This window comes from Cavia porcellus, unplaced genomic scaffold (genome assembly GCF_034190915.1).
Source record: "Cavia porcellus strain 051 isolate PalLab524CR breed Dunkin Hartley unplaced genomic scaffold, mCavPor4.1 scaffold_4, whole genome shotgun sequence".
Taxonomy (NCBI): Eukaryota; Metazoa; Chordata; class Mammalia; order Rodentia; family Caviidae; genus Cavia; species Cavia porcellus.
In genome coordinates, this window is record NW_026947487.1 from 106,496,592 (window position 1) to 106,519,526 (window position 22,935).

General features: G+C 42.7%; 1 protein-coding gene across 11 annotated transcripts in view; it reads right to left on the reverse strand.

The window, feature by feature from the left end:
* The window catches only part of Wdr59 (WD repeat domain 59), a 96,438-nt gene that overhangs the window by 62,261 nt on the left and 11,242 nt on the right, over positions 1-22,935 (reverse strand). For 6 of the 11 annotated variants that reach the window (XM_063247667.1, XM_063247665.1, XM_063247668.1 and 3 more), the window contains 5 exons: positions 17,149-17,198; positions 11,155-11,290; positions 6,093-6,178; positions 5,020-5,100; positions 2,856-2,893 (listed from right to left, as the gene is read on the reverse strand). In XM_063247667.1, the coding sequence (XP_063103737.1) occupies positions 2,856-2,893; positions 5,020-5,100; positions 6,093-6,178; positions 11,155-11,290; positions 17,149-17,198 (391 nt within the window). The remainder of the gene's footprint in view (positions 1-2,855; positions 2,894-5,019; positions 5,101-6,092; positions 6,179-11,154; positions 11,291-17,148; positions 17,199-22,935) is intronic. The other 5 variants (XM_063247669.1, XM_063247674.1, XM_063247675.1 and 2 more) reach the window with 3 other exon arrangements.

Genomic DNA, 22,935 nt, shown 5'->3' on the forward strand with positions numbered 1-22,935 from the left:
GTAGGTGTGTACCACTACACTCAGCTGTTCCATTTCCTCTTGACAGTTGCTTGAACAGCTTCAAGTGAGCACGGCTTTCCTGATAGAGGATTCATCATAACACAAGGCTTCCAATCCAACTTGTTTTACTGTTACCAGTACACCAAAATCAGACAGAAGTCCCAGCCTGCAAGAACTCTCTGAATAGGAAAGGCTCTGCAGCACACAGAGGCATGCTTTTCCCAGACTGCTGAATGGTAAAAAACGATGTGCTCCCAGTCAGGCGAACCCAGATCACAGACCCTGGGGAGCAGACAGCACCCAAGGCTACACCTCTTGAGGGATGTTAGATGGAGCAACTTTGGAAGGCCCACAGGCCTCTCGTTGTCCTATTTTCTCCCAAGATAGCGCTGCCACTAATAGGAAATCTCACTGAGATACAAAAAGGAAAGTGAAGGCCAGGGATATAGCTCAACAGCACAGCACCAGCCTGGGGAGTGTGAGGTCCTAAGTTCAATTCCAAGTAACCACCCTTGCTCCAAAAAAAGGAACACAATCTCCTATTTCTGTTTTTTTAGAAAGTCCTATAACAGAAAAGAAAGCAATCAGAACAAGTGGACTGAAAAACTGGCTTCCTTTTTAGGGTTTCTCTAAAACCAATCTAACTTAGAAAGCTGCACAAAGTCAGGATAGTCACAGACCATTTGTCAGTTTATTCAGGTGTTTATCCTCAGCAGCCAGTGATGGCACCGATCATTAGCACCCAAAGGCAGCGACCAGGTCAATGGAACCACTCGTTTGATACAGAAGCACAAGAGGTCCCTGACTGCCACATCCATGCACCCAGCATTAAAAAGATTAAAAAAGATAAAAAAAATTTCCCCCAAATAAATGTCACTATTATGTGTTGGGGACCAGTACCCAGAAGCTCTGAGCAGGATTTAAATTTTACTAATTGGCTTTCTATGTTTATCTGTGAGTCTGTCCTAGGCCTTGGCCCCTTGCCTGGCGATGGGAGCTGATTCATAGTAAGTGAACGTCTATGGATCAATGGTCCTGGCTGAGGCTTATAGTGGCCTGTGGGGCCAGAGATACCTCAAAGGGCAACATAAGGCCACAGCTGAAGACACCTGGCTCCAACACTAATTAAGTATATTGAGAATGCAGCTGCAGGCATCTCACTCCTGCCTCTCAATCCCACCATAAATGTTATCTTGGAGATATGGTTCTCCTAAATTGGCTAAACCTACTACTTGGGGAAGTCTTTGAAGTGACCCCCAAGGTCCTGCTCATTTCCTGTGCTTTCTTCAGTTTCTCTATCTTTTGTCTTAGTCCTAATAAAAGTGGGCTAATCCAGAGAATGCTTTGTCATAGCCCTCTGGAGTCAGGAGCTCAACTAAAGGGTTCTGACCCTCACAGAGCCCTAAAACTCATATAATTTGTCTCTTTTTATTTAACCTCTGCTGTACAGTCGTTTGGAAGATTGGGGATCTAGGTCAGGACCCGATAATTATGCATCACATACACTAACTTTAAAAAGAGACAGAAAACATATGTTTTTATCAAGGATTTCAAAGTATGGAAAATCAGGTTTCCTTCCTGTAAATTATGCCACTCCTGTGCCTTTCTTCTACCCTCAGGAAGTCATAGGAATATTCTTCGATAATGACAATTGATAATTTCAAAAGCAGTTAAGTCTAAAGAAAACATTCAATAAGCAACGAAAACAGCTAGATCAGAATACTTTCAGGATGGATTTCTCCATACATAATCTAGATTGGGGGGAGCCAAAAAGGAGAAGAAAACACCTATCAATTAGAAAAGATGAGAAATATATCAACCACTTGCCAGTATAGACTTTATTTGTATTCTGATTCAGCTGTGCATGGTGGTGTACCTAAGTAATCCCAGAAATCAGGAGGATGAGGCAGGAGGATCACCATGAGTTCGAGGCTTGGCTGGGCTATGAAGTGAGTTTAAGGTCAGCCTGAAGTGCATAGTGAAACCCTGTCTCAAAAAAGGAAAAAAAGAAGAGAAAAACGTATTCTGATTCAAACAACTTGTAATTATTGGGAAAATCTGAATACTGCTTAGATATTTCATGATATTACAGAACTGTTAATATTTTTAGGTATGTTAATTGTTGGGATTCTTTTTTTGATTGGTTTTTTTTTTTTAGAGATTCTTCTTTCATAAGAATATATACTGAATGAGGATAAGGGTAGAATGGTGGGTGAAGGTAATGACAAAGTAAGATTCAGCACTCTGGGAGGCTGACACAGGAGAATCACAGATTCAAGCCCATTCTAGGAAACTTAGCAATTCAGTCAGACCCTATCTCAAAAACTAAAATAAAAATAAAAAGTAAAAACAAGGCTGGGGGCCAGGCATACAGCTCAGCAGCACAAGTGCTTGCATGGCAAGCACAAGGTCCTGAGTTTGATTCCTGGCACCCGACAACCCTACAAGGGTCAGTGTAAAAATCCTGGGTTAGAAGAACAAAACAAAACACCCTAGGTCCAATTGCAGTGCTAAAAAAGAAGATAAAACTGTGGATGGTGACAACTGTTGAAGCTGGTGTGAACAGGGCAGTTTGTTTTCTTCTGTTTTTATACGCACTTAACATTTTCCACATAACAAGTTTGCAAGGTGATCTAGCTCCTGTCCTTGAATTCTCAAAAAAATTCCTGATCTACATTCACTATCCTGATTCTGGCTCTTGTGGGCAGCTTAAAGCAAGCCCTTTCAACTTGGGACTTGTAACTGCACCCAGCCTGGTGAAACATGGGGTGTGGATAGTGTGAGTGTGAGGAAGAATGGATGGGAAGGGACGGAAGGGAAGAGTGGAATGAAGCAAGCAAGTTGCATGCACTCACCTACAGCAGACAGCGCAACAGTAGGTTTCCTTGTGTCTCTGGAATATAAAAACCAAAAGTCAAATGCCCACTTCATAAGCTGGTGCCTGGTGCCTTTCCACCTTTTCACACATTTCTTTACTTCCCTCTCAGTGGGAACTCAAGAGTTAAATCTGCTGTGAGGGCCTTAAAAAGCTAGACATGATGGGGTGTACTGGGAGGCTGAGACAGGAAGGTCACAAGGTTGTGAGACCCTGTCTCAAAAAAAAATTCATATATGCATATGAACATAAATAGAAATATATAAAGAGAGACCTGTCTTGAATTTTCTCGGTCATTTCAATTGGGGCTGAGTCTGAATTTCAAATCATTACACCTGAAGTCACAAAAATGTACATTATATGATTCAGCCTGGGTGAATTATATGATGGCCCTGGGTGGCCCTACTGTGGGGAGAAAAGGCATGAAGAATCCCTTCCCTGTGTCACTTCCCCTGGTGGCAACTAGGTGACAGGCATGACAGTGTAATATCAAGAACTCTCCCAAAAGCACCTCAAAGGCGGATTTAAAAATCACTTTGGCTGTTCCAGTATCCAAGAGGTAGAAGCAAACAATGAATGGATAAATAAAATGTAGTGAGTCCCCACAATGGAATGTTATTCTTAAAAAAGAAGGGAATCCCTTCCTACCGCATAGGAACAACATTCTTTCACTTACAACACAGATGAACCCTGAGATGATGCTAAGTGAAACAGACAGTCATAGAAAGTTAAAATCTGCATGATTCTTTGACTGCATGAGTCTTTGACATGTGGGTACTACAAGTGATCAATCTCATCAAATCAAAAAGCCAGAGTGATGGTTGTGAGGAGCTGGGTAAAAGGGAGACTGGGGAGTAGCTGTCTAATGAGTACCAAAGTTTTTAGTTTTAGAAGATGAAGAAGTTGGGGCTGGCGATCTAGCTCAGCAGCATAAGCGCCTGCCTTGCAAGCACACAGTCATGAGTTCGATCCCCAGTACCCAAAAAAACACAACAACAAAAAATACAACATGAAGAAGTTCTGGAGACCTACTGCACAATAACTACTAAACACTGCTGAATATCTACTTAAAAATGGCTAAGATGAACCAGGATAGGTGGTACGTGCCTGTCACCCCACCACTCAGGAGACTGAAGTAGGAAGATTATTGTGAGTTCAAGGCCAGCTTGGCTACATAGTAAATTCAAGCTCACTCTAAACTACAGAGCAAGATCATGTCTCAAAACAAAACAAAACGGTTTCCCTTTTCAAGTCCCCTGGATCCTGAACTTCGACCCTGGGAGCTGCCTTTAGAGCTATGCACTAAAGTGCTGCTATCTGTAGCGCCAGGTCCAGTCAGCCGCACACGAGTGCCTCCCAGGAGCTCTGGTCTGCTCCACCCCAGCAGCTATCTTGCTTCTTTCTGCAGTCCTCACCTTCCAGGAAAAAGGCCTCAGGTCATGGCCATGAGGCGAGCAGAGAACCTGGCTGAGGGGAAGACAGCATCCACACACCACAGGTAGCGCTGCTCTGAGGAAGTGCAGGCTGGGCTGGGAACTCCCTTCCTCTTTCCTCCACGAGGGTGACTCTGTGAGAGGCCATGACTTCCTTTGAGAGATGGGCACAGCAGCCTCGCAAAGACCCAGAGGTGAGTAGATCTCTCAGCACTTCCCACAGAGGCAGATATGTCTGCCCCCATCCCAATCCCCCTCAGTCACTCACCACTTCAGTGAACCCCAGCTAGCTTCCGAATGCCAGGCCCCGGGCTGCTTTGCCAAGGGATTTCCGGCTGCTGAGGTCTGCTCTGCAGAACTCTGATAGCTGAAGTGCCAGGCAATTCAGACCCTGAGCTCGGCCCTGGCCAGTGATGATGGCGTAGCACCCTGCGTCTCAGCCCTTAGTGGGACAATGACCTGTGCTCCAGCACCCAGTGCTCTGCAGGAAGTGAATTCCATCTTTCACAGGAGGGTCCCTCACTGCAGGCTCCAGATCTGCCTATCTTCCCCCAGCCCCTCAGAGCACTCCTCTCCTCTCCTGGCAGTGTGTGGCACTCAAATCCTGTCTTGGTTTATATGTGGAGAAACCAGATTCAAGACACTCGATGTCTAAAACCAAGGCCTCACATTGTCCCACAGCCAAGTGGCTACGCTTCTCACTGTTCTTACTTGATATCCCAAATGTAGATGTAGGTGTCCACAGAGCTGGTGACCAGGAGATCTGGCTCGAACACTGCCCAGTCCAAGTCACTGGGACACAGGAAAAAACAGGACAAACAAGACAAAACAAAAACTTCAGTTTCTGGTTTCAAAGCTCTGTTGGTTTCAAATATCAAAACAATCATTGTCAGTGGGTTTGACTTGTTTTAGCCTGGACATCCCTGAAGTTCTCTGAAAATGAACAACCAAGCTCAGAAGGAAGATTTCAGGTCCTCCTTATAGCTGCCAGCCAATGCTACCACCCACTCCCCACAAAAAAAATGGAATATTGCAACTTAAACACACTGAGCCTGTCCAACGAAACAAAGGAAGAACACATAAAGTAATTTTATCTTTTTGAAATCAGATTCAAACACAGCTGCCTTGGGTAAGCCGATCATGACAACCTCCCCATGGCCACACTACTTGGCAGAGGGGCCAAGGCCCTCACACTTGCACTCCCAGAAAGGCAGCCACTGCCCAGGATGCTCTGCACACAGCTAGCCTCTTCCACCATCCCCAGGTCATCAGTGCCTGTCCTGCGCTTCTGTTGCTACTCTCCAGAAAGTGTCTCCTGACCAGAAACAGTAACACTTTGGCAGGCCTGAGTAGGGGGCAACTGCATTTGGGGCACAGATTGAGATGCTGGACCCTGTGTGGTACCCACAGCTGCAGACAAAAAGCCAAGAGCTGCTGCTGCTCATTGAGGAGTCTGTGCATGGCTGGCCGCTGGGGACCAAACCAGGGCTTCTATTATATAATGCCCTCCCCCTCTTGTGGCAAAGGTCAGCCCTAATCCTTTACTCTGGACAGAGCTGCCTCTGACATCAGGAATGAGAGTCAGCAGTGCATGGATGATGCTTCCTAAATACTGGTGGTTCTCTGCTGGGTTCACTGCCATCACCTTATGGGACACTAATAACTGTTGGCTACTGGGCCAGTGCAGCACAGAAGGTCAAGCCACGTTAACATCTCTGTTTCACTCCCCAAGGGACTGTGACAAAGCAAGACAAGCCAAAGAGCTGTGGAGGGCTGGCACCTACCTGATGACCCGAGTATGGCCCTGCAGCGTTGTGCTGACTTCCCCAGTGCCATCCTTCCACTTATAAAGATCCACTCGCTGGTTACTCTGAGAAGAAACAAGGGAGAGAAGGCAGCGGTAGCATAACATGCACAAGGGAATACATTCTCACTCCAATCTGCCTAACAGGGAGGGAAGGAAGTCATGTAGAAGCTAATTTGCATGGCAGAGATCCTACAGGTTGAATTTGAAAAAGCCACTAAAAATCAGGATAGTTAACATTAGCTTGAGCTACCCTCAGCTCAGCACACTGGGTGAAGAATGGTCAATATGAGCCCTGGGGATTTAGTTTAGTAGCATAAGCACCTGCCTGGCAGGCACAAGGTAGTGAGTGCAATCCCCAGTACCAAAAAAATAGAAGAATGTCAACATGGAAAGACGGCTCTTTTTTTTTTTTTTTTTTTGCATTACCAGGGATTGAATCCAGGGTCTTAAGCTTAGTAAGGAAAAAGTTCATCACTCAGCTATGTGCTCAGCTCCTTTTAAAATCATTCTGTATTTTGAGACAATGTCTCTTTAAATTGCTTAGGCTGGCTTCTAATTTGTGAGCCTCTTGCCTCAGCCTCCTGAGAAGCTGAGCTTACAGAAATGTTCTACCATGCATGGCTTGAAGCGCATAAAGGTTAGTAATAGACTAAGAACAATGGCAGACTATTTAACAATTTTTAAGCCGAATATATAATAAACTGATTTTCATTTTAGCTGAGACAGACATCTGTATAAACTTTGGAGACTTTTGTCCTGAGATGTCAGTTTCCAGATCTAAAATAGGTAATGTTCTTATGAAAAGGTTATGATTCAAGAAAGGAAAAAAATGGATTCCAATGAAACAAAATGAAAATTAAAGTTCCCCCAGCTTTTCTTTGTTTTTTTGAGACAGGGTCTCACCATTCAGGACAGTGGCCTTGAGCTCATTTTGTAGCCCAGGATGGTCTCAAACTTGCAGTGATTCTCCTGCCTCAGACTCCTGAGTGCTGGGTTTACAGCATGCACCACCATGCCCAGCTGAAAATCCCCTTGTTTTATAACAACATTTCCTATCATTTACAGAGGGTCTCCTAGTTCTTGGCTATGTACTACTAGACACCTTAACAAATATGACCTTGATCTTTTCCACTACCCTGAACAGTGGGTACTATCACCCACATTATACATGAGCCAATCAAGCCTTGGCAAATTGAAAGGCTTCCTTAAAACAGTGTTCAACCTAGAACTTGACCTCAGGTTTATGTAACTCTAAAACTGTTACTCCTGAAAAAGGCTACCTTCCAATCAAGAACAAGAAAAACACAGGGCTGGGGTTTAGCTCAGTGGCATTAAGCGCCTGCCTGGTAAGTGTAAGGTCATGAGTTCGATACCCAATACTTGCCCCAACCCCACAAAAAAAAGAAAAGAAAACCACTACCAGGCATGGTGGTACACACCTATAATCCCAGCATTTGGGAGGCTGAGGCAGGAGGACTCTCAGAATTTTGAACCAGTTACAGATACGTAAGTACAACCCAAGATAAAAATGCCACTTCACCCCCACTAGGCATGGCTATGACTTAAATTTAAAACACAATGACAAATGTTGATGAAAATATGGAAAAACTGGAACTCTTGTACACTGCTGACGGGAATATAAAACGAGTTAGCCACTATGGAAACAGTTTGGTAGTTCCCTCAAAAGTTCAAACAGAGCTGTGCAGAGCGTTACATGCTTGTAATCCCAGCTAGTTGCGAGGCTGATGCAGGGAGAGCAAAAGTTCAACCTCAGCTGGGGCAACTCAGCAAGATTTCTCAAATATTTAAAAAACATTTTTTTAAAGGACCAAGGACGTAACTCAGTGGTAGAATACTTGCCTAGCACACAGCAGCCCGTAGGTTCAATCCCCAGTAAACCTTGTGGCCCTATAATCCCATTTCTGAATGTGTCCATTCGGAAGTGAAAACAAGCATAACCACATACACGTCCAGATCAGCACTATTATAACGGCCAGCTAAAATGTCCACTGATGGATAGAATATACTACTATAAAAAGGAATAAAGTTCTGTCTGATACCTGCCACAGTGAAAATTAACTCCAAAACATTAAGCTAAATGTAAAGGGCCAGACACAAAAGGTCACCTATTATGACACAAATCCATTTATACAAAATGTTCAGAATAAATACAAGGAGACACAAAGCAGGCTGATGGTCTCTAGGAGGTAAAGGGGTTAAATGGGTAGGGGTTTTCCTCTGGAGTGTTAGAAATACTCTAGAACTAAACAGCACCTATAGTTACATGATACTATGCAGTAAGGGGCGCTGAATTATCTAGTAAAGGATATTGAATTATTCACTTTAAAATGATCATAGTAATTTCTCATTAGCCTTAGTTTCATTTCTATGTTTTTGTTTTCCATAGGCATTTGTGGTCCAAAAATATTAAATGGAGAATTTTAGAAACAAGTAACTTACAGGTTTCTGCATTGTGCATTGTTCTGACAAGCATGATCCTAGAATGTGAAGCACCTGTTTATCCAGCATATGCACAGTGCACATGCCACATCCATGTTAGTGACACACAGTTAAGACACTGACTACTGTGGTATCACAGTGCTTATGCTCAGGTGACCCTTAGTTTACTCAATAAAGTCTCCAAAGTAAAAGAGTAATGCTGGCAATTCAGGTATGCCAATTTTTTCTCTTTAAATTTAAGAAAAATGTTGTAAAAGGGGTAAGATTTCATGACTTAAAGAAAAAAATTGTACGTTAAGGTTGTTAAGATCTACAAGTTACCGTTGATATCTCTATTTTCTATCTATCTACCTACCTACCTACCTATCTATAGCAGCACTAGAGATTTAACCTGCAGGTGCTGTACCACTGAGCTACATCCTCAGATCTTTTTATTTTTTTATTTTGAGAGCCAGCCTTACTAAGTTGGCCAGGCTGGGTTCAAACTTGTGATCTTCTTGCCGTTGTTTCCCAAACAGCTGAGATCAGAGGTGTGGGCCACTGTATCTGACTGTTATTGGTCTCCTACTGTGCCTAATTTATCTGAACTTTATCATATGTACTTATATACCAAAAAAAAACCCCACCCCTGGTATATATAGGGTTCACGACATCTGCCATTTGTTGCATCCACTAGGGATACTATAATATATTCCACACAGAAAAACACGGACCACTATAATTGTTTAAAAAAAAAAAAAAAAGGTGGTCTTTCTTACCACTACTGAGCACTCCAGTGTTAAACCATTTGGAACAAGTAGTTCCCAATCAGGGACCATTTTGCTTCCCAGAGGACAAGTGACAATGTCTAGAGATATTCTGGTTGTCATAATAGAAGGAGATACAACAGAGATCTAGTAGGTAGGGACCTGGGGCTAAATATCCTTCAATTCACAGGACACACCAGACCAAGCTAAGGCTCCAAGACTAATGTCAAATAATACCAGCACTGAAAAACTCGACTAAATGAGCAGAGGCAAAGGGCAAGAGAGTTGTTGAAAGTTCCAGAACAACAAGCCAACAAAAATACCATCCTCCACACTCAGGAAAGAGGCTGAGAATGGAAAAGCACAACACTGTTGTGCTCCTCTTTCCGAGCAGTCCTGAAAACCTACTCTAGCTTGGACATCTGTGGGTAAGGCCAGAGTCTGGTGTGGAAATGATTGGAAGAGCAGCTCTTTGTTCCTTCTCAAGCTGACAACGCAGCCCGGCCTCCTTTCACCCCGGTGCTCACCTTCCACAGACGGCATCCCACCAACAATATCACAGCCTGGGCTAGCAAGAAGTTTCTTTTAAACACTCCCCTTCCAGCTCAGTGGAAAGAGCAGGAGCCTTAGCTCTCTAGCTCTTCTAGAAGAAAAGAACACCACCACAGAATCTGGAGAAAGATGCCTGAGATGACCTGGCCCAGAATCTTTTGGGATCACAAATTTCTCAGAAGAGCAAATAAAACTTATGCATGTTTTCCCTGGGGGAGGGAGGGAAATCACTTATAAATATTTACACTTCAATTTTGAGGGTAACTGATCTAACAAATCCTGATCAAGTAAAAATCCCTCTCTCTGAGCAGGTTATAGGAGTCCTCTGCTCCTTCTAGAACTGATGAAGCCCAAAACAGCACCCTGTCATCCTCCTCAGGACAAACACAAGCTTTATCACTTTTATGAATTTTATTGAAAAATTGCTTGACATGGCATCTTACTTGTACTAAGAAACAACTTGAACTAAAATATCTTTTATATTAGTTTAGGTTTTTTGGGGGGGCAGTACAGGGAATTGAACTCAGGACCTTGCACTTGCCAGGCAGGTGCTTGTGCCGCTTAAACAACCAGCCCCAGAAATAACTACTTTTAAGACTAGTTTTTAAATTTTCACTGAAGGTTTTTGGTAAGGAATAATAGTATATACAATGAAAGCATTAATAAAACTTTTAAAAAGTTCCTTTCTTTAATATTTAAAATAGTCAATTTCTACATCAAAATTAGGCATGGAAGATCAGTGTTCATATTGGATGTTTTGTGCTTTATATTTGTTACAATGTTCAAAATGCAGGTAGAACATTTGATATTTGTAAACATGCTTTTATGAAAGTAGATTATAATTACTAAGCTTTCTTTGTATCTTTTCATACTGTTTCACATCACCGTAAGAAACTACTCCTTGTGTAATTCCCTTTACTTCCCCCCTCAAAAAAGAATGTCTTTTAGGGTCATCTGCCATTTGGGCACTGCTAGTTACACCATTGCTACAGAAAACCAATTCTTACCACACACAGAAATTAAGGCATCTACCTGCTTCCCTTTCACAATCTAGATTCAGTCCCTAGAATTGCAAGGCCTGACACAGATGGAACCAGCAAACACACATTCATGCACACACAGATACATAAATCTGCAACTTGCCTCTGTCTTTCTCACAGAATCATCCAAGCCTCTTCCCTGACTGAGGAAAGAGGATTATATTCTCTTCCCTACACAGGATATAGACCTGCCAGCCCTGGATGACACGTTTAAAAGATGACACTCCTTAAATGAACTCACCGAAGCTGCAAAATAGTGTGCGAAGCTGTCATGAGGATTCCACTGCACAGCTCCAATGTCCCATTTGCTCTGGCGAGAGATTTTCCGGTGACCTTCGAAAGGGGCATCGAGATTGACGATGTACAGGAATCTGCGGCTGGGAAAACAACACTGACACTATGGCAACACAGCAATACAACAGCATCAGCATGAAGATAGAAAGCGCACTTAGAATTCCATACGGTTATAAACAGTGCTCAAAGACAGCCCAGATGTACACAAAGCTCACCGACTTTGAAAGGCAGGCGAGTCACAGGGTAACTCATGTTGGTGGATAAACAAAAAGGAACATGATCCCTGTGAGAGTCTCCCCCCAGAGCTGGCCCTCCCTGCCACATCCATTGTGAGTGTCTACTTTCCCTCTCCCAGCCCTTCCTGACGCCTCAGCTAGGATCGATTCCACACTATGCCCTTGGCCTGGTTCACACTTCCACTGTTGCATTTACTTCTATAGCAGGACTATGAATGAATGCTAAGACTCCTGTCCAATTCAAATGACTGGCACCATGTCTTAAGTAATTTATCGCCCACACAGTAGGACAGTGCTCTACATTCACGAAATGTGTGTTAAACACATTATTTATCACTAAGCCAAAATCCTGCAGAAAATCTCCAGTTCCCATCAAAGTCTATTTCCTGGAAACCATATATTTCATCCATCAGGAAGATAAATAATATCCCAGGAGAAAGGAATAATAATTAAACATCATAAGTGCCAATAATGTTCAAGGGGCCAACCAATATAAAGAATCTGAGCCAGGCACTGTGGTGCATGCTGTTAATCCCAACATGTGGGAGGCTGAGGCAGGAGGACTGCAAGTCTGAGCCTAGTCTAAGCAACTTAGTGACTTATGGAAACCATGTCTCAAAATAAAAAATTCAAAATGGCCTGGGAATGTAGCTCAGTGTGACCCTGGGTTCAATACCACACACACAATCTGAAAATAAAGAGTTCCTGTTATTTACCTATTTTCCTGTTATTTTAAATTATAAAAAAGCATCCTTGATGTATGAATCAACATCTCTGCGGCCATCTACTATTGATTCTTCATTACAGAACATGCAGAACCCCTGGATATCAGTGTGGACAGCTAGACTCAAAACAAGATTAAGGGTCCTTGTCCAGAAAAGCTAGGAAATAGCATGTGAAACTCTGATGGCAGCAGACACTCTAAAAAGGGATAGTTAAGAGAGAAGGATAACACAGGGAATATGCAATTTCACAAAACTGCAACTTCTAAGAAAGTTACCGCTAAACAAAGATCTAGAACTTTGACCACCTCCAAAAGATCACCTGCTCCTGTAGTGGGCAGCCCAGCATCTTTCCATTAAAAAGAGAAACAGCTACAAGTAAGGATACGGGGTGTATCACTGGTTCAGAGATACCACACAGCAAATGTAGGCTGGCACAGAGCAAGCACTTCAGGATGAACATAGCTGAAAGAACATATGTACTTGTCTTTATTCCCCTTGAAATCCCACTAAAGTAAGAGTTGAAAAGAGAGAGAGAAGGAAGAGAGAGAAAGGAGGAAGGGAGGGAGGCTAAAAGAGAGGGGGAAAAAGGCAGGCCGGAAGGAAGGAAGGAAGGCAAGCCCACAAAGGCAAAAAACTGAGAAAGGGTAGGGATGTAGCTCAGTGGTAGAGCACTTGCCTAACACATGCGAGGTGCTGGGTTAGATCCTCTGTACTGCAAAACGGAAGAAAAAGGAAATGAAAACCAGATGCAGAGACTGAGATACAGCTCAGCAGCATAAACACCTGCCTGACAAGTGCAAAGTGCTAAATTCGATTCCTGGTACCAAAAAAAAAAAAAAAAAAAAAAAAAAAGGGAAAAAGAAAAAAAAGCTAAGCAGATGGACAAATTGTAATTGACCAAGAGGAGAGAAAGCTAAATGAAGCCTGAGTGCTGAAGGTGGGAAGAGACTGAGAGGAAAGCTGATTCACACTGCAGGGCCCAGCATGAATTAAGAGGTAGAGCTGGAGGATAAGAACAGAACAGAACAGGTCTGGAGGAGCAGCTACTAAGAGTGGTTTGAGTGCCTCCCACACCACCAGGGGCCACCTCTCTTCACCCAGGTGGAGCACAGGTGCATGGGGCCCTTCTAAGAGAGTGCTGAGCCCTCAGCCTCTTTTCCTACTGAGCACACACAATGCTGCCTTTGTTCTTCAGACAGACACTCCTCCAGCTCAAGAGAAGAAGAAAGCAAAAGAAAGCAAAAAAACAAGGATAAGGTCCTGAGATAATGATCTTTGGACTTGGGAAGAGGCCTGCTTCCCACCTCCTCTCAATGTAGCAATCCCACCACCCACCCACCCACCACCTGCCCACAGTGTTTACAGAGGTTCCCTAGTCACTGAAAGCCATGATCTCAGACCCTGGAGGAAACCTGAAAGATAGGGATCTACATAAGGAAGAGAGAAAAAGGATCTCAAATGAAATGGGGATAACGCAGAGGAAAAAAAAGAGCTTAGAATCAGTATTCCAAGCTAAGAGTTAAGAGAAAAGACAAGGTAAAGAACAGAGCATATTAAGATAGTTGAAGTTTTTAAATATCTGGAAACTTTCTGAAAATTAACAGCTGCAATCTCAGAAAACCTGAGAGGAGGGTTGGAAATTAAAGTTGAAGCCTCCAGGGCTACAGCGGTACATGCCTATAATTCTAGGTATTCAGGAGGCTGAGGTAGTAGAATCACAAGTTTAACAGCCAGTGATATAGCTCAGCAGCACAGTGTGTGCCTGACAAGCACAAGGTCCTGAGTTCAATTCCTAGTACCACCACCACCACCACAACAACAAAGCAAGTTTAAGAGCAGCCTGGACAACTTACTGAGACCCTGCTTCAAAATAAAAAATAAAATGGTTAGGGATGTAACTCAGAGAATTCCTAGATTCAATCCCCAGTATTGGAGAAATAATTAATTAAAATTTTTTTAAACCAAAAGGATGATAAAGCCAAAAGAGAATCCAGATAGGAAATCTAACACTGTTTAAATAGGGCAAAAGCGAGTGCTGGAAAATTTTTCCCAACAAAAAGACACAGCCATCTAGATTGGAGGGGCTTTCTAAGGTACCAAAAAAATTCTGTATCTTAATCTGAATGATGACTACATAAGGTTTATATTTGTAATTTTATTTAACTATTCATATCAGGTTAGTGTAGTCTATACATTTTATTACACATACTCTAAAATTCAATATTAGAAAATGAAACGACACTCGTGTTGAAAAATAATATGGCTGTATATCTAAGAACACACCAGAACAGGGCACTTCATGGTTTCCAGTCACATAATTCCATTTCTCCTAAAATAGTAAGGATGGTATTTTCCACATCAGTGAGTGCTGGGAAATCTTAACATTTGGGCCCCAGTCACTCCAGGGCACTAAGAGCATTTTTTGGTCATTAATACAGCTATCTGCTGCCCAGTATATATTATGCCTCTACTTGTTTAGGTGAAACAATAATGCAAAAGGGGGGCCTTCAAGTGCACAGACACAGACCAAAGCAATCATGGTAAAAAATCTCACAAACTCTAGAGGTAAAAAATAGTATGCTAATACTTCCAAAAAGAAAACACGTCATGAAGAGCCTAAAATCAGAATGGTATAGGACCTCTCTATAATAACCCTAAGAGCTGTGGATTTAACTCAGTGGTATAAGTGCCTGCCTGGCAAGAACGAGGCTGTGAGTATGATCCCCAGCACAATAAATTAATTAATTAGTTAAAAAAAGTAATCCTGAGAAAAAGGACCCTCAAATACAGATTCAATCCAATAATTCAATCCAATAATCTATAATTAACTGGAAAGAGGGAAAAGATCAGGAAGATATGTAAGGACCTATGGAGCACCAAAAAAGTACCAGACCCTCATTTTCAGTTGTGTGAAGTCAATTTACCATGCCTGAGTTCAAATAGAATGGTATATACATACCATTTGGGAAAATGTAGGCAATCAAAAGACAGAGATAAAATATATTAGATTTCATATATTCAGAAGTGGGGTTTCTAGAGGGGATGAATCATGGGGGAGCTATATTCATCAGTGAGTCCACTCACTGATGAGTTTATCAGTGAATGTGCTGTCAGGAGGTAGAATCTGGTTGCAAGTAGGTCACTGGGGACATGATCTGGAAAGGTGTATTCTTTTCCTCAGCCCCTTCTCTTCTTTCTGCTTTCTGGCTGTCATGGGTTGAACAGTCCTCCTCTGCCAGGCCCTTTACCATACAGCTTCTGTACTGGAACTGGTAACCACGGACTGCACCCACTGAAACCATGAGCCAAAGTAAATCTCTCCTCTTAAATTGTGAGTGTCAGGTATTTTGTCTCAGTGACAGTAATATGCATACCATTTGGAAAAATGGAGACGATTAAAGCTTATTAAGTTATTGCTTCTGGAATCAGAGGTGGGGTGATACGGCTTGTGTCTAGATGTCCCCCTAAAGCTTCATGGGGGTTATAGCAAATATTTTGCAGAGCTGGATGGATCTAAAGTATGTGATGCTAGGATTAAAAATGTGTGATTATTAAATTAGTCCACTGATTGGTTTGGTACTGATCTGGGTGTGGATAAAAGGGTATATAGCTTCGATAGAATATAAGGGACAGAAAGAAGGCTGCTATCCTTGCTTGCTTCTTGCTGCTTTTGCTGCCTCCTGCCTCCCACCTTCCACACCATGAACTGTTTTTCCTCCTCTGTGATGCCCCTCTGCCATGCCACCCTGTCTTGAAGCCAGCTGATTATGGACTGAAACCTCTACAAATCAAGAGCTGAAATAACCTTTTCTTCCTCTAACTGTAGGTGTTGAGTATTTTGTTTCAGCAATGAGTAAAGTAACTAAGACAAACAGTGAGGTGGAGACTTGCTGCTTTACATCATAAGCCTGGAATGCTACTCAACTTTTAAACTATGTACAGGTATTTCCTTGACTTTTAAAAATTGCTAAGGCTGGGCACAGTGACTCACACCTGTAATCCCAGCATTTGGAAAGCTGAGGCAAGAGGATTGCTGCAAGTGTGAGGCTAGCCTGGGCTCCACAGTGAGTTCAAGGCCAGCGTGAACTACATAGCAAGACCCTATCTTGACACTTCCCCTAAAAAGTAAATTAAAATACAATTTAAAAGTAATACAACTAATACAAAAAATGCTCTCACTGATTTGCAAATGGGTTCCTAAACAAATGAAAATCCAAAGCACTACGAAAGGGACGAATGGTCCTGCTCATTGAATTTTATTCTGGTACAACAATAGTATCTTAGCAAAGGTAGAGATAGCCCTTAATTGCCAGAATAACATAATTTTTTAGTTCAAAAGCACTATAGAAAGCTATACAGTTCAAATCCTCCTGGATAAAAATCTAATATTTTTTTTTGAGCCAGGGTTTCACTAGGTAGTTCAGGCTGACCTTGAACTCTCTATGTTACACAGGTTGACCTCAAACTCACAAGCAAATATCCTGCTTCAGCCTCGTGAGCACTGAGATTACAGGCATGTACTACCACGGCCAGCTGAAATCAAATTTTTTTGTGAAAGAACCAAAGTCTACTTAAGGTCAACTGAATAATCATTTTTTGGTGAAATGATTCATAATTTAGCTCATAATTTAGTGAAACTGCCAAACTAGAACCCACATCCCCTTAATCCTAGTAACTACTTGCTTAACCACACCAGATTGCTTCTTTACAGAGTCTGCACAGAAAACAGAAAATTGCAATTTCAAGACCAAACTACCAGTTGCTAAAATGTCAAAGGAATGGTACTGCTTACCTGTTAGGGCAGAGACAAAAACCACAAAAAATCACTTACAATTGCCTTTGCAGTCACTGTGATGTGATTGAGATCTAAACCCTATCATTGTATCTGTTAAACATAAGGATATTTTCCAATTTCCAGAAACTTGATTTGCAGTTTGTTCCCCAGAAATGACAGCAGACAAACTGTGAAAGCTCACTTACCCAGAAAGCACTGCATGCTGCCCCAGACAGTCCACAGACATGGCAGTAGCCTGTGAGAGAGAGCACAGATTCAGCACTGCCGGCAAGCCCAGCCAGGGCCCAGAGAACACAGGTCCTCTTGCTCTTCGTTGCCCCTCATCTAAGGAGTCCCCAGCTGGCAAGCATAGATGTTGTAGTTCCTTACAGTGAATACTTTCACACCTCTCTAGTTCCCACCCAAATCTCACATCCGGACAACAGAGCAGTTACATCTGCTACCCCACACAAGGACCACGCGACAAAGCTGGCACACTATAAACTGAGCAAAGTTACAGAGCCCTCAGGGACTCTGAGCAGCTCAGAGCAACCAACAACCACTGTGCACAAAGAGCTTTCTCCAAGGGGAAAGGAGCCACTGACTGCCCCCCCCCCACCACACTCACCCCAAAAGGCATGGACACTCTTTAAGCCATTCAGCATCTGGTATTATTTGCTACATCTAAGGTTATACTATACTTTTGCATGCTCTACATGTGCAATATGAAATCTCTATCTAGATCTCTTCTCAGGTCTCTAAATTCCTGGTGAACACCATCATTTCAGGATCCAATGTCTAATTCCCAAAAGACTGCACTGCCCAGGCATGATGGCACACACCTGAAATCCCAGCACTTGGGAGGCTGAGGCAGGAGGATTGCCCTGAGTTCAAGGCCAGTCTAGGCTACATAGTGAATTCAAAGCCAGCCTGAACTACACAGTGAGACTCTGCCTCAAAAACAAACCAACAAAAGTCCAAAAAGACTGTACTGGGTTCAGTGAATTTGTATTCAAGCTGAAGCAAGAGGCTTATTTTAATTCTGGCAGTTACAGCCCTAAATTCTCTTATTTGGACAAGTCCACATGCTGTGTCACTCTTATGGCTATACCATGAAACAGTCTGTGCCACTGTCTGGTTACTCAGTGCTAAAATTCTTTCCAGTACAGCACAGACAGAACTCATTTTTTATGTGCTGCCACAATCACAATCATGCACAGTAAACAGAAATCCTCTGCTTCGCCCTCACTGGCCTTACTAATGGGTTTTTCATACTTGTCCACTCCCCGCTCAAGAAACATGTCAAAGGTAGTGCTGAGGACAACAAGCAGGAGTGTGCTCACAGGAGGCTGAAAAGTGATTAATATGCATCCTTCATGCAACGAGAGTCACGAGCAGAGAAAAGCCCAGCTGGAAAGGCAGGCTGTGAAGTGAGATGCCATTTCCAGAATTTTACTGTGCAATTTATAGATTAATGTTGTGAAGGAGGGCAAGATGGGGGTGGGCATGGTAGCTGGGCCTCTAATCCCAGCACCCTGGCAGCTGAAGTAAAGGATTCCAAGCTCGAGCCCAGCCTGAGTAACTTAGTGAAACTTCTCTCAAAAATTTTTTAAAAAGGGCTAGGATTCTAGCTCAGCGCAAAGGCCTTGAGTTCAATGCCCAGTACTGCAAACTAAGGAAGGAAGGCAGGAAGGTTTCTCTAATCTCTAGATGCCAGATGGTAAGCAGAATCTTAAAATGGGGCCCAAGATTCCAGGCCTTCGGTATATACATACCTTTCCCTGCCATTCAACTCTAATAAAGATGGATCTAGGTATTGCTGTGAAGAGATCTCACTGATATAATTAAGATCCCAAATCAACTGGCTTAAGATAGAGAAACCTGAAACATCCCAACTGTGTATTGATTGAGGGAGGATAAACAAAATGTGGTACAGACATACAATGGAATTTCATCTAGCTTTTAAAAGAAATTCCACAAGTGCTCTGACACAAATGAACCTTAACACAGTATGCAAAGTGAAACACACCAACAACAAAAAAAAAGACATACTGTGCGCCTCCACCTAACTAAAACAGGCAATTTCAAAGAAACAGAAAGTAGAATTGAAGCTCAGAGGCTAGGTAGGGGAGCAGAGAACAGGGAGTTAACTGTTCCATGGTAGAGACTTCCTATTGGGAAGATGAGAAGTTCTCAGGGGAAAGGGAAGAGATCTAGTCTTCTTTAAAAATTGATTTTACTGCTATATTTAAGATGTACACAACGATCATAATTATCATAGGGAGTCTGTGCCTGCACATGATATATCCTGCTTCTTTTCTTCCCATTTCCCTCCCCTGCTTCAACCCCTCCTCCCCTCTTTACTTACAAAAGCTTTGTTTTCATTATTCCCTTCTATTCTCTTTTTCCTTTTCTTTCCCCCTCCCTAGCTCCCCTTCCCATATGAACATCTTTCTACTTCACAATATTATAGATTTTAGTCCTTATTTATACTTTCGGTTTCTCACACCAGAGAAACTATGCAATGTTTGAACATGTGTGTCTCGATTTATTTTACTCAGGAGTATGAGAGGGGCCTAATCTTATCAACCATTTAAATCTAGGTTCAGAAGTCAAGAATTGGGAGGTGGAGGGATTCACCATGAGATTCCCCAGGGCTATCCCATATATAGTGGGACCTGAATGGCCTCCATGGGTGAAGAGCAAAGCCTCAGCCAGCAGTAACAACCAGCAAGGAAATAGCTCAGCGCTACAACCCCAGGGAACTGGATTTAAAACCAACAGCCCAGAAATGGATTCTTCTCAAGTGAGACTTCTGGGAGAGAATGAAGCCAGGTGCTGCCCTGATTCTGATCTGTGAGACACTGAATGTCCAACCAGCTGAGCAGGGTTCAGCCTTCTGATCTACAGAACTGTGAGCTAATAAACAGGTGGACTCTTCAGATGCTAAGTCTGTGGTATACAGTGATGGGCTACTAATAAAGTGTGACCTGGCAATGGTTCAAAAAAGTCAGGCTCTTTGATTTAGTAATTCCAACTCTAGGATCTAAGCAAAATACAATAAAAGCTGTAGGCCTAAAACTGCTTATCTCATGCTACCTATCGGCAAATTATGTGTAACTATATGATGGAATATTCTGGGACCATTTTTAAAATGACATACATTTTTAAAATGATGTGCACTGAGCATGATGGTGCAGGTCTGTACTCTCAGCATTCTGGGAGGCTGAGCCAGGAGGATCCCAAGTTCAAATTCAGCCTGTCTTTGTGACTTGGCAAGACTGTGACTAAAAAAAAAAAGGCTAGAAACGTAGGTCAGTGTGAAGACCCCTTGGTATTGCAAAAAAAAAAAAAAAAAAAAAAAAGGAAATAAAACAACCTGACAAGAGAAAAGATGGTGATTTGTGGGGACCATCTAAGGCCTCTCACTCTCAGGGCACCAGATAGAGAATGGCTGAGAGATGCTAAAAGGTAATTTATGAATGATGGGATTGTGGGATTCCTGTTTGGTCCCACACCATGAGAAGAAGGCTACCTATATCGCAGTGACTAAGACACAGTTTCTTTCAGTCAATAGGAAGGAGTTTGCTACAGCTTATAAACAAGCTAGAAAAGTAAATGAAAGTGGTATAGGGCTAGGGTTATGGCTCAAGTGGCGCAGTGCCTGCCTGGCAAGAGCAAGGTCCTGAGTTCAATTCCTGGTACCAAAAATAAAGTGGCATATACCATACTATGGACTAAAACTTAAATGGGCTACTTATAAATATATTCTTAGCTGAGTATGTTGGCATATATCTTTAATCTCAGCTACTTAGGAGGTTGAAACAGAAGGATGACAAGTCTAAGGTCAGCTCAGACAATTCAGCAGACCCTATCTCAAAATAAAAGATAAAAACGTGCCATGCGAGGTGGTACACACCTGTAATTCACACCTGTAATTTGGGAGGCTGAGGCAGGAAGATCACTATGGGTTTAAGGCCAGCATGGGCTACATTGAGACTTCAAGTCCAGCCTGAACTACACAGCCAAACCTTGTCTCAAAAACTAACTAACTAAATAAATAGGTCTAAGAGTGTAGCCCAGGGGTAGAGTGCCCCTGGGCTTGATATGCAGTATGGGTGTCACATCTTATTTTGAATTTTACTTTTTATTAGTACAAGTTTGTAGTACACAATGATTACATTCATTGTGGGGAGCTGGTGTACACACATACCACATCTCAAATCTTTTTTTCACTCTCCTTTCTTCTTTCCCTTCCTTCCATCTCTTGGGGGAAAGAACATCACTTCTACTACTTCTCAGGTATTCAAAAAAGAATGATCCAGCAAAAATGCCCTTAACTTCTTGGACTGTTATGATGTGTGCTGTTTAGTAGTTATTACACTTGATGTTATAACAGAATTAGAACTAATGATCACTCCCGTGAACCCCTGGCTTCTGTGCTGTGCCTCTGGGGCTCCTAACTTTGGACACTCTTGTCCCAGTCTTTTCCTGACAGGGCCATTGTTTCCCATCCCTGCCTGGCCACAGGGCTCAGCAGTCCTTACCTGGACGGGTCACTAGCCTACCACAGCCTCGCTCCCTGCAGCCTCCAAGCTGCTGCTGAACCTGCGTCTGGTTGCTTGCCTTTGTCCCTGCATGCCTCCCTGGTCTGCAGCATTTAAGTATCACACCCTTAGCATAACATTAAAGAACACTTCTGGGCCCTGGGGATTTAGCTCAGCGGCATAAGCACCTGCCTTGCAAGCAGGCAGTCGGGAGTTCGATCCCCGGTACCGATAAAAAGATAAAACAAAGTTAAAAAAAAAAAACCAAAAGAACACTTCTGATCTCTGTGCTGCTCACTTCCTCAGCCCATCTCACACCTCTGCTCTCCCCACCCTGTCCCAAAGCCCCAGCCATCCCCAACTCTCTAGCACGAATTCTTTCCAGCCCTCCAAACTCACCACCTCTCCCGTACCTCCTGACCCCCACAACAGCAGCTTGCTCTCCCTAGAAGCGGTTATCTAGCCATTCTGCATTCAGACAATCCCCTGTCTTTTGGGACTTAGTGCAGACTCTTGTAAGAAAAGTTTTCTGAATCATCCCCTCTCATATACAGCCCCCGTGATCAGCTGCATTTTTTTTCTGTGCTTCCAGAGATTCTCTTTACACAGCACTTAGGATATTACAATAGTATCTATTTATTCATATAGCTTCTGTACTAGATTACAATTTCCTTGAAGGTAAAAATCAATTTGCTGCCAGGCATGGTGATATACTCCTGTAATGCAAGCACTAGGGAGGCTGAGGCAGGAGGATCATTGTGAGTCTTGAGACCAGCCTGGGCTACAAAGTGAGTTCAAGGCCAGCCTGAACTGCATAGTGAGACCCTGTCTCAAAAAGACAAAAAAAAAAAAAAAAAAAGAAATCAATTTGCTAGTACACAGTAGGCATTCAGTAAGTACTCACTATTGTAGGTGACATAGGTCTTTTTAAAAACTTATGCTAGTCAGACACAGGAGCCAACATCTATAATCCTAACTCTCCCAGCTCGGGGGAGGCTGAGGCAGGAGGATCACAAGTTCAAGGACATCCTGGGCTACACAGTAAGCAGAAGCCCAACCTGGACTACACAGTGAGACTCCCATCTCGAAAACCCAACCATAAAAATTTGTACACAGATTTTCAGAACGTTATTCATAGTACTCAAAAAGTAGAAACAACCCAAATGTCCAACAACTAATGAATGAATAATAAAATACAGTATGTCCACACAATGCAATATTATTTGACTACAAAAAGGAATGAAGCTCTGATACATGGCACAATATGGGTGAATCTTGAAAACAACTAATAAAAGAAATCAGTCACAAATACTACATGTTATATGACTCCATGTATATGAAATGCCCAAAGCAGGCAAATCCACAGAGACAGAAAGTAAATTATGATTGGGGACCAGGGGACTAACAAGTGGTGGACACGGGTACAGGGTTTTAATTAGAGTGATG